This window comes from Triturus cristatus, chromosome 3_1 (genome assembly GCF_964204655.1).
Source record: "Triturus cristatus chromosome 3_1, aTriCri1.1, whole genome shotgun sequence".
NCBI lineage: Eukaryota > Metazoa > Chordata > Amphibia > Caudata > Salamandridae > Triturus > Triturus cristatus.
This window is the reverse complement of record NC_140583.1, coordinates 771,506,951-771,519,679: the sequence shown is the minus strand read 5'-3', so window position 1 is coordinate 771,519,679 and position 12,729 is coordinate 771,506,951. Positions and strand designations below refer to the sequence as shown.

Sequence of the window (12,729 nt, the reverse complement as noted above, 5' to 3'; positions counted from 1 at the left end):
GTTAAAGAGAAAGTGGTGCATTGCATTTGTTAAAGTGAAAGCGCTGCATAACGCGCTTCAAAAGATAAACACATAATGTTTTAGAAGTTGAATAGAGCGAGCTGCGCAGAATAAAATTAATGCACGTGGCTGCCATTGTTAAAGCGAAAGTGGGGCATGACATTTGTTAAAGTGAAATCGCGCACTGGTGTGCTGCAAAAAAAAATAAGCAGGAGGGAGGAGAAGACAGCTGAAGTCTGAAAAGAGGTTGGGTCGGGGAAGTACAGTCGGGGAAGGGGCTTTTGTGCCTGAATCTCGAGCTACCTTGAAGAAGTTGTTAAACAAAGTGTGCTGAGAAAGCGAAAATAAAAGGTACTGAGTAAAGTTATATGTAAGAGGGGCTGTCCTTATGGGAGGTTACAACTGAAAAGATGGAGGTAGTAAAGAGGGAGAAGGAGGGACTATTAGACAACTAAACCAATGAAATAAAAACAATTATAAAAGACACTGCAAGGAGTTAATAAAATGTATGGGCGGAACATGTGCGGAGCTTAATGCCAATAACCTGAATACAGCATGTCTCAATGAGACAGAGCAAGTGCTGCTTAGGCGAGACCTAAAAAAGTAGGCTTAGCAGCAGAAAGCCTTAAAATGCTCAGTTCGGCCAGCTGAATCTTTGGGAGTAACTTATCCAACAGCAATGTCTCACACCCCTTAAAAAAGCTGAATATTTGAATTTGTTCTGCATTCTGTGCAAGTACACATGTGTGTCTTTATGTGTATGTTTGTCAGAGAGAGAGCGAAAGAAAGAGGGAGAGTGCACAGGAGAGAGCGAAAGAAAGAGGGAGAGTGCACAGGAGAGAGCAAAAGAGAGCACAAGAGAGACACAGAAAGAGCTCCGCTGATCCTTTCCAGTAGTCTCTCCAACCCTACTAATGGGGTCAAATTCATTTCTCCCACTTGCTTTCCATCTACAGTGGGAACAGCCTAGAGTTCCTCTTTCCTTGTTGTATAATTTATGTCTCCCTCTAAACATGTGGTATGCTTTCAAGAGTGTCTACTGCTCTTCAGAAGTTTGCAACTACTTTTTGTCACCTTCAATAATACATATCTCGCCAGGGCCGGCTTTAGGGCGGTGCGACCGGTGCCACCGCACCGGGTGCTGGCTTCCTTGGGGCGCCGTGTTTAAAAGTTTAATATGCTTTTGAAGCACCTGCTGCAGCGTTACTTTTCCTCGGCAATTGCCAGGCCTCACATAAATGTCAAGATAACTCGTGTGATTAATTATCTTCCTGGAGAGAGATGGGCATTTTATATAGTTGAGTTTTTGACTTATGTGAAGTTAGTGCAGAGGGTTAATATGCCTGCTGCAAAGACCGTGTGCCAAGTAGATTACAGAGTGCGTATGAAGTAAAACAGATCAGCAGGTTACTGCTTTCAAAAGAGACATCTTTTTTGTTACTTGCAATTTATAACTTAAAGTCCTAATATAGAATAGTGAGCTATTAACTTTCATCCTAGAACTGCATACACACCGCAAAGTATACATTATTATAACATTGATTAATGTTACAAAAGGGTTAATTTGGCTAGAAATCGATTCTTATTATTAAAGAAAACTCCCAACTATGTTATTTCTTTTTCGACTCCGAGTTTGTGCTTCTCCACACCAAGAACCCTTAAACTATACTGCCTACCAGTATTGATGACATGTGACTCCTACACTTTTAGTCCTTTGGCTTATGTAACATTTCCTATACACTGATTTACACACGTATGATTGATTGTCTCTGTGTAATGTGTGTGTGATGCAAAGTGCTTGGACACCCTACACTGGTATGAGGGGCGCTATATAACTAATTCAATGCATCTGAGAGAGTGTGGTTATGGAGACTTGGTCACTGTTAAAGGGTGCTAGTGAGAGAATCCGTGGTGGAGGTGGTCATTGGGGGGGCGCCAACAAACATTGTCGCACAGGGCGCCACCAGCTCTAAAGCCGGCCCTGTATCTTGCTTATTACTGCAATCTTTTGTCACCTTCAATAATACATATCTCGCCTATTGCTGCAATCTAAAAGTAATTAGGTCTCACAGTACTCCGGCAACACTCGTTGGCCCTGATGTTTTACCCATTCTGTGTCTATGGGGATATGGGTTGATAAATATGGTCCTCTCTGTCACTGACAGTTATGCAAATAGAGCGGGCACAGGCAGCCTGAGTGCAATCAGTTTTCTAATGTTCATTCATGGAATCTACCCACTTCACAAAACTGCTCATGATGTAAATTTGGCAGTTTATATAGCTGCAATCTGCTCTGCAGACAAAATAAAATACAAAAAAAGTATGATTGATTCTGCCTTCAACACAATACCAATGCTTGAGATAAGCACAACCCTGGCATTTAAAGTAAATTCACAGCAGACGTGATACATTGCCTGCCAGCCATTATAAAAAAAACTTTTTACAATAATAAATAACCCACTGATAATTCCACTTTTAAAAAAATCACTCCAACAAAGTATTGTGTCAAATGCCTTTAAACATGCGGAAGTATTGCCACTGATTAAGAAGCCAGGTGAGGACCCTGTGACTTTGAAAGATTATCAGCCTGTTTCCTTGATTCTGTTTCGGGCAAAACTTTCAGAACTTTATATGTTGCTCAAGAATTGTGCAGACACCTCCAGAACACTGCCTTTCTCCGCCCTGCCCGAGCTGGCTTCAGACCTTTATATAGCAGAGTCTGTTATGATGTCTGTTTTGAATAAAGTGAGATGGGAAGATGACTAGGGGAAGGGTATCACCCTGGTGCTGTTAGATCTGTCTGCAGCCTTTGACAAAGTAAACCCTAAGACCTTGATTCCACCATGCTAAAGAGGCAGGGGTGCAAGACATCTCTTTAAATTGGATTAAATAGGTCTTATGGGAGTGCACGCAGTCAGAAAAATAACGGCTTTTCTCAGATAAAGAATTTAGGCTAGAATGTGGGGGTCCCCAAAGATAATTGTAAATGCTGCACCTATTTAATTTGTATGTAGGCCTCCGATTGTGGGACTGGCATCTACTGGTTGCAGAATATGTCATTATGCAGATGACTATTAGCTGCTTTTCCATTTAAATGGTACTGTCACTTCATACGCAAAATTTCTAAATACTATGAAATGTATTGCTGGTTGAATGAGTGCCAATCAATTCAAACTGAATGTGGATAAGACGAAATAGTCTAACGGAATAATAGAAAGGGTATAAGTAACCACTTACACTAGCCGAGCAAACTCTGACCGGTGCTGATTCCTACATGCTCTGCTAAGAGCCTAGGCACTGGGATTGATGGACACTTTACATTACAGTACATTCTCCTTGGAAGGCCAAGGAGACTTGACACAGCGTTTTTATCATAGGATACCAAAGGTATACGGTCTTGGAAGTTTGCTGAGAGATGTATTTCTCTGAGAAGGAAGGGAGGTTGAGGAGAATTTGATCTTGGTGAGGGAGAGAGACAACTGTTGCATACGGGACGCGTTGTGTGTATAGATTTGCATTAACATTGGAGGGGCTGAAGTTGTTTTTATTTCTGTATGTGTAGCTTTGATCTCGTGTTTGTAAGTATAAGTATTAGCAATTGCATATATGTGTTGCAAATTGCCTCAGTGTATTAATGGATATGTGGCTGGCTTTATAGGTGCTCAAGCGCTGGAGTGTGATTTTGTGTATTTCTTTTTAGATATGTAATTATATTTTTCGGTATGATGGTTTTGCTGCATGTCTGTTGGTATGTGTTTATTTGTTAACAGTGTCTGCATTTGTCAGTTTGTATGTCTCTCGAGCTGCTGGTGCATATGTACTTCTGTCCATGTGCTGGTATTTGACGGTGCTCCAAGTGGGTGTTTCTTTTGTGCTGCTCTGTGTTTAGGTTAGTGTGTGCATGTATCTCTGTTTGTTACTATGTATCTATATTTGGCAGTGTTTGATTAATATTATGTGCTACTGTGTATGTCTGTAATCATGTATTTTTCTTCCGGTGTGTGGATGTCTGCCTATTTGTGTGTGCAAGAAATTATGTCGATGTTGTCTAACATGAGTAAGGTTGTATGTGAGCTTGTGTGAAAAAGTATGTATATGTGTGTGCCTGTTGTTGCTGTATCCACATTTGTTATTTGTGCTGAACTGGTTTTCTGTTTCCTTCCTGCTTTTAACTGTGTTTGTTTGTCTGTCTGTATGGTTGCCTGTGTTGCTGTATGTGTTTGAATTTGTATATCTACTGTTGTCTGTTTTGTTGAGTGTTTATATGAAAGTGCACATGTTGGTTTATTTGTTCGCACAGAATAAAGTGTGAGGAATGTATGGCTGATTTGGTTGTTTTCTAGTGGTATACATTGTACTGATATATTTGTAGTTTGTTTTAGCATGTAGAATTGCAGGCAGGAAAGTGTACACACATCTGCCAAGGGTTCAGATTGCTATGTGTGACATTTTCAGAATTTCAGTGTAATTATGAGTGACATTTCAACGACTAGGAGTGACACTTTCGCGCGAGCAAAATCCAGCAATGAAGACGAGGGAAATATATTACATTAAATTAGAGCAACAAGAAAATCGTAAAACTGCTGCAAAGCACCAGAAATGCATTAAGCCTCATGCTGAGGGACAGAGACGTCTGAGGCATAGCCAGCAGCTAGGGCACTGTAGTGTTTATAATTTTATAAACAAGTCTCTCTCAACACTTACACAGTTGTTTTGAAGTTCTTCAAGGAATGGCTGGTTCAACTTGAGGCCGCCCAACATGAATTAGTTAATATACAGAATAAACATCCTGCTCCACTTTCCATCCACATGATCCAATAACTAGTGTATTTTTGATGCGCTTCAACTTCAGTTTAGTTAGCCATTCATGTACGACAGGTATACGTCCAGCTACCAATCACCTCACAAACACGGGCACCACCTTCAAGAGACACCCACCAGCCTCTCCTGAGCCGGATTTAATTGCCTATCGTGATTACAGTATAGCACAGTTGTTGGCTGGCCCACAGAAAAGTGAAAACTAATTGTGGGAGACTGCAGCATGCACGCTGGGCATCTGGGGCAAGGCAACTCAGCGCCGAGACACCCACGGGTATTTGCGCGCTTAATAAATTGCATAAATAAAATAAAATAAAATAAATAAACTTCGAGCCAGTGGGCAATGTTATGGAAGATCATGTGTAGTGGCATTAGTAGATGTCAAGTGAGTGTTTAGGCCAGCACAGAGAAATCTTGTTACGTTAGCGGAGCCGCCTGAGAAATGTGTCATGCCGTGCATGTTGTGTGGGTGCACGCGTTATTGCCTGGCCGCTATGTGCAAGTCTGTGTGTGGCTGCAAGTGCAGAGTGTGACGCGTGTGTGCATGGAACTTGGAGGAAGTCAGAATGCAAAGCCGAAAGCACAGATCATTTGGGACTTTATTGTCAGCAAGTACTCTTATTCTACGCCCCTCTCTAACTCCAGGGCAGCTAGGCACACACTTACCTGAAAAGATATTGCAGCTGTGGCCAGCTTGAGAGGAGCTCCATTTCACAAGATGCTGGCCGTCTTGCTCGCCTCTTTCTCCCTGTTGTGACCGGCGGCCCACATCAGGCTCGCTCTGGCAGGCCGGCTCAGCTGCACAGTTCCTGGTGCTCTGGGGGGTGAACGACCCAGTCCGGCTGCTGCTGCAGTCTGCCCAGGTGTTCAAAGTGACTTCCGCCTCCCAGGCCATCATGGTGGGACAGGCTGGGTCGAGCACGCGTGATGCAGCCGGACAAGTTTCATTACCGCGCCGGCTGTAACCTCATCAACAGCAGCCTGGAGCCATTTCTGAGTTCAGCTGCTGCCCACGAACTCACGAAAGCGTTACAGCGCGGCGATTCAATACAGTTGTTACATTGTAGTGAGCGGGCAACTCAGAGCCCAGCCCCCAAGAAGTCTCCCGTGCAGCGCGGGCTGCCTGCCTGTGCCACTGACACTAGTGTTTTATAATAACATCGCTTGATAGGCATGAGCCCTTATATGCGTTACTTCGCATTTTAGTGCGGTGATGCGGACCACCTCACTGAAATGCATTAGTCTCACGTCTGATGCGTGATACGTGGCCGGACTGTACATATCTTTGCTCCCCATTAGCAAGTACCAACTGGCAGACTGGGGCCAACTCTTTGTGCCTCCTGATGTCTAGTTACTAGCTGCCACCACCCGTTCAGGTTTACATGAGGTGATCAGGAGGGAAGCTCTGTGCTTCGTGACAGTGTTAAAGAATACTGGCCTTGAAGGCTGAGCTACTACATTAACAGGCACCCCTGAATGACGAGCCATGCCTCTACCTGCAACACTTCTGAATATTGTTTGTTCATCTGCCAAAGGTGATTATTTATTATCAGCAGTGTTCCTAAATGAAGGAGAAAGGCTGCCAGCCTGCTGCAAATATAATGAGTGTGCTTTTTGTTTATGTCAAATGCATACATTATGTGGCAATCCACAAGGGCAATAGAAATATTTAGTGGAAAGCTAGTAATGGATGCCCTGAGCATTTTCTTGTCCTCCGTGTGCCCTCACCTTTGCTGGTGTTTGCTTGCCACGAGTGCAAGTACGGAGTCTTGCAACACATTCTTCTTATGAGCTTTTATAGTTGTATTTTTTGAGTGTGTCGGTACTGGTCCCTAGGTGAAATGTCTGCAAATCCTGGGCGGTATGCAGACTTTATGCCACGCTTTTACTTTCTACGGTCATTTTCCCACCTACATTGCGGTGCTTAATTAAATGGAGCTGATGTTGTAGGTGGCACATTCTTGTGGGCAGAGTGGGGCGGGCAGAGGGAGCATCCCTCCAACCCCATAAAAAAACTGCAATCACTGTGGGGCAAACACCCCGTGGAGAGTGTGTCTGTGTTTGTCTCGCAGTGAAATGTCTGAAGATCGAGCAGGCCTGTACTGAAAACAGTACTGTAAACAGTACCGAGAGTGTATCCACTGTCCCATTCTACAGAACCAGTTTGGTTTGGCTCTCTTTTAAGTGTTCTTCTCAGACTGATCTACGGGCACAGTTTTCTATAAAGTGATGCCTCTAACAGAAGGTAGAACTAGGGCTCACTCCAAGTAGGAGTACCCAAAACACAGTCACACTAAATGCGAGTTTTCTGCACCTGGCTGTCATCAACATTCCTGCATCAGCAATTAGAAAAAGACAAAGGGCCAAGCATGGCCTAGAAAATTCATCACCTTGAACAATATAACCTATAATCCTACCTCAATTCTAGCACCCACCAAATGGTAGGGCTCAGAAAGAATTAATCAGCAACCCCTTGCTAACAAAGTCTTCATGAATTTCTAAACGTAGCCCTATCTCATCCTTCTCATTTAAGTGTTTAAGTCTTCACACTCCAACGAAAGGAATACAAGCAAAACACTTTACACTGACTGACTGGGAAACCTACCAATCTTGTACTATGCTAAATCAAGGGCACTCAAAATGGATTCCACTTGCTTTTAGTCATTAATAGTCTGAACCAAACTCTAAGGATGAACATTAGAAAACACCTGCTCTAGCATTCGCACAATCTCCTTTTTGATATTTGCATTATTATTTATTCTCTCATGTTGGTATGAGGTTACTACGTCTTTTGAGCGCGGTCTAAAGCTTTTCATATTTCTCTATATAGATATACAGCCATTACTTTACGCTTCAACTCCGATCAGCTGCCCTATTCAGTGGTCAAGCAGTGGACTAGCAGCAGGCAGTCTATTTACCTGATTCTACTGCATCTCAAAAGTATCGAAGGCAGCACTAACTCACTTACAAATAACATTCTTTATTACTATGTTTTTGCATCCTCGTACTTACAATAGTTTCTTCTCCTTTTTACTTTCTGAACTGAGCCTACTCTAAGTCACATGCATGTTTGCCTTAATCTCTATAATTGTTTTTCAGCATATTGCCCACACTTCACTTCAAACGTCTCAACCTCTTCCTTGAAAATCATACTTCTGCAAACTAACAATACCGGATTTCCTGTAGCTTATTTATTAATCCTACCAAACATCTGTGCACCCCTAAACACAGACTGTCTAGCCCACTGCTGGATTTTTCTGTGCTTCCTGGCTGAAAACCATACCCCTGAAGGTATACCATCACATACACACAGTGGTACAAGTCTGGTGTTGGGCTTCCTGACTATAAGCAATTTTTCTGTAGGTACATGCACCGACCCCCTGCTACTGATCACACCTAACTCCTATTAATTTAATATACCACAAAGAAACTCAAGTGAATGCATGACATGATTTCCTTAAAAGCACAAGCACATTATACACACATAAAGAACACTAATCATCAACCACTTGATTAACCACTAACCATGGGTTCCAGAGCAGTGTGCTGCCCGGAGCACAGTGCTTCGAAACCCTTGTCATGCGTAGTAAGTGCTATATAAATTCAATTCTGAATACTGTGACATAGGTCTGTGCTCTATCAGCCTCAGCTTAGGGGGTATGGGTGGGGCATACAGTCAATCAGCATACAATTCACATTTAGAACCCAAAGGTGGATGAGAGCCTCTTTACTGTCCAGATGCCATCTACCTGCCATGGTGAGCCGTGTAGTAAAGGAGACGTGAGGCTGGGTGCCCATGTAGAGTGTGCATGTGTAGTTCCCAGCGTCCTCAGCGCGCAGGTGCTGGAAGGTCAGAAAGGCGGTGCCGTCATCGAGTAGCTCAGCGCTCAGTCGTGCCCCTTTTCCACCGAAAGCCAAGGGAAGGCAGTCCTTGCTCCACTGCAGGTCAAAGTCTGGGTCAGCCCGCAGGAGGTCAAGGCTTTCTTGGTCCAGGGGGCAAAACAGGTGGTTGACGGGCTCTTGCACTGTCCAGACCGTGTGGTCGTAGAAGCGGTTAGCATCAACGCAGGAGGGGGTGGCGGTATCTGAAAGCAAGAAGAGCGGGTTAATGAGTACTGGGAGGGCATGTGTAATGATATTCAAGAAGTGAAAGGACAGAAACGCAACACTGGTCTACATTAGTGGGCCGACACACCCTGACTATTCCTGTCCCGTTGCCCATCTGCTGCCTGGCAGAGACAGACACATGGACCATATAGCACAGGAAGCTCTTCAGAAAGGCAAGGAGGACAAGATCCTTCTCTCCAACCCAAGGATCAGCTGCCAGCACGGATTTCAAGGAACCTAAAGCAAACAAAAAAACAATTGTCCCCTCGTAAGAGACAATCGCTAGGGGCTTCCCTACAAGCACTTGCCTCGAAGGTGCACCCTGCTTGGCCTTGCCTACAATGCAACTAACCTGCTATGAAAATAGATGCGTGTCTCTGCCAGGGCCTGCAGTGTAAAAAAGTCTATGTTACTAGAGGCCTCTAATGTCCGCCTTTTAGCCCCCGTCATTCTTCATTTGTTTGTGATATTTCCTCATGATTTATTTGCCTGGATATTTGAGCAGCAGACATAAATTCTGAGGGTAATTTCCAAAATTTCCAGAAAATTTGCAAAGTGCCCAAAATTTGAGGGGATCTAAGAAGTCTGTGTTTTCTGCATAAAGATATGTTTAGTAGATTTGGATTGTTTCTAGAATACCCCATTATTTACAGAGTTGTGAAGGAGGACATACTGTATAAAACAGGCTAGTGTACGCAGTGCAAGAAATGAGAGACACAGCCGGAGCCCGGGCCTGCCCTAGTGAAATATGCTCAATTTGTCCCGGTGTCATTTGCCGACATCGGGGCACATTCAGCACTGCCCGCAGGTTGTTTGATTTCCATGCGGAGCAGTGATGTGCAAGGAGTGTGTGTGGGGGGAGAGGGGGTTCTTGTTTTCTCTTCAAGTTGGTTCCAACACAACGGCCTCGTTTAAAGGGCCATCAATACAAATGTAGCTGGTGTCTAATCTAGGCTAAGAGATTTCTGGCCTAATACCTTAGATGTCAATGCAATGAAAGGAAACAAGGGCACTCTGCTTGCTAGCACTTCACAAGTGCTTAAGAGAAACTACGGCTTGGAGACAGGTTTTGACTTTGTTCAAGCATTGTATGTCAGAGATATGCATGAAGCATGTCAGATGTATAAGTAATTACACTAGTGACGATTTAAATAGCACTTAATCTATTATTATTGTATTCCTTTTATAGTGCTTCTCGTCTTAGTGTAGGGTGTCAGAGCACTTTATATCTCTCACACACAAACAGAGACAATGAATCATACAAGTGTGTAAATTAATGTACAGGAAATGTTACATAAAACAATGGGGATTAGAAGAAATAAAATAAATAAGTTAAGTGCTATTAAAATCGTTACTAGTGTAATTACTCATACAGACAGATAAGTCTCACATTCTGCGACACCCTACAGCTACTAATACCAGTGAACGGTGTCACTGCACTTTATATAACACACACACTATACAGAGACAATGAGTCATACGTATAAATCAGGCTTTAAGAAATGTTATGTAATATAAAGAGGATTACAAGTGTAAACTCATGTCATCCATGCTAGTAGACAGTATATGTTGTTGTGTTGGTCTGGAACAGCATAAACTCGGGATATTAAACATACCACAGCGGTTGGAGTTGGCTTTACTAATAAGAATGATTTCTACCCAGACCAACCCTTTTTAGCAACGTTATGATAATAAAAGTCTGGGCCAATACATAACGTTTTAACCTATACAGTACCATGCAGTTTGCATGCTGCTCTTTAATGGCAGTTCATAGGCCACTATGCTATATTAGGATTGTAACTTATGCACTGCAAGGTACAAAAGGTTCTCTGTGACAAAAGCACTAACCCACTCAAATATCCACATACAGGTATGTGATCTGCATGGTACACGTTCTTTGCAGTGGGCATTTTAACTCTCTGTGCAAATTTATGATGAGTAAAAACTACCTCTGTTCAAAATATCTCTCTCCAGCAGGAACATTCATCCCCAGAGTTATCTTGATATGTTACTGTTGCCTGCAAACTGCTGGAAATACAAGGAACTCTGCATCACTTGCATTTATAACCACAAGTTATTTCTAAACATAGCAACTCCCCCTCCCTCGAGCTCAGCAGCAAGTGAGGCTGCACTGGTTGCAGCAACCTAAAGCATACAGGTGTACTTATCCGGTGCAGGCTCCCAAGCTTCCTGACTGTAAACCTTGCGCACCCCAAAACACAGACTGACTAGCCCACTCCTGGATTCTTCTGTGCTCCCTGACTGAAAACCATGCCCCTGAAGGTACACGGTCACATACACTCCGTAGTACAAGTCTGGGGTTGGACTTCCTGACTATAAGCACTTTTCTGAAGGTACATGCACACTGGCTCGTATGTGCCAACGTTTGGGAACACATATGAGAGATTTGTAGGAAAAAAGGATAAATTCAATTTTATGATTCACTTGCATTGAGGAGGAGGAAGTCCTAAGTTGGAAAAAGCTTAAATAAACTTTACAACTATATTGAGACACACACACAAACAAACCACATGCACACACACAATCACCTACAGATGTACTAATCTGATGCTTGACGCTTCTGTGCTTCCTGATTTTTAATCCCGTTCTCGTAGCTAAACACACACAATATATACATGTATATATGCGCATATACTAATATACAAAGGTTTGTAGCCTTGGGTCCTGTTGAGTGTACACACTAATCCTATAAGTACGTACACACATGCACAGAGGTGCACACACATAGGAGTTCAGCACCATGCGCTGATGTACTTCTTGGTTCTAAGGCGTCTTCCTGAAGCTACCCTTTGAAACAGTCACAAAGACAGACAACCATACAGGTGTATTAGTCCAGTTCACAGCTCTACCGTAGTCCTGATGCATGCCCGCATGTATACATGGTGAAAGTCAAACACAGGTGTATGATCTCAGTGCTGGACCCGACTTGCCTCTACATCCTCATAGTAAGCCTTGCTCCTGTAGGTAGGTGTGTGAGCGCACATACACAGGCTTCCTAATCCTGTGGGTATTCGCAGTCACGGCAAGACAAACAAACACACACACAGTTTAGCATGGGAATCTCTACCACTACCTTATTGTAAGAGCTACTTCTGTGGGCTTAGAGATATATATATATATATATATATATACTCAAAGTTCGGAGTTCCAAACGCGCTCGTGGAGCAATAATTCACACCAAGGAAACGGCTGGTTAAAATGGAACCTTTCAAAATGCCGAGCAATGGGATATTGCTTGTCTTTGTTAGTTATCGCCCTCATGTGTTCCAAAATCCGTTTTTTTGTCATATGCGTCATTGTTTCTGATACGGAAAAGTATGTATTGTGGCAATGTTTTGTGACACGCTGTGTGAACAAGCCCGTTCGCGGGTGAAACGCGTCACGGCTGGTTTATGATTTGAATAAACCCACCTGCTGTTGATCTAACCAGTCGTTTCCTTGGTGTGAATTATTGCTCCACGAGCGCGTTTGGAACTCCGAACTTTGAGTATATTAAATGCCGGTTGTCTCCGCCGGTCCGCGCCACCCCTCCTAAGGGGGCTTGAACTTCGGAAGGAGTAATCTTGTGAAATATATATATATATAGATTTCCTTTCGAAACGCGTCAGGCTTTCTTGGGGTATGAGGAAGCACTTGCAACTTACCTGCGATCCTTAATAAAGAAGAGTTAAAGCTCCCCTGTGTGTTTGGCATCTTCACAAGGGCAACTTTGTTGAAATGTGGATTTTGGCGGCCGGCCCGGTCGCGAAGATGCCCCACTGCTGCGGCGGATCCTGCAGTGAC

General features: G+C 43.4%; 1 protein-coding gene across 2 annotated transcripts in view; it reads right to left on the bottom strand.

Moving 5' to 3' along the window:
* SIGIRR (single Ig and TIR domain containing) overlaps positions 1-12,729 on the bottom strand; it is a 189,472-nt gene that overhangs the window by 127,163 nt on the left and 49,580 nt on the right. For both annotated transcript variants that reach the window (XM_085644953.1, XM_085644952.1), the window contains exon 2: positions 8,568-8,903. In XM_085644953.1, the coding sequence (XP_085501079.1) occupies positions 8,568-8,616 (49 nt within the window). In that variant the 5' untranslated portion in view covers positions 8,617-8,903. The remainder of the gene's footprint in view (positions 1-8,567; positions 8,904-12,729) is intronic.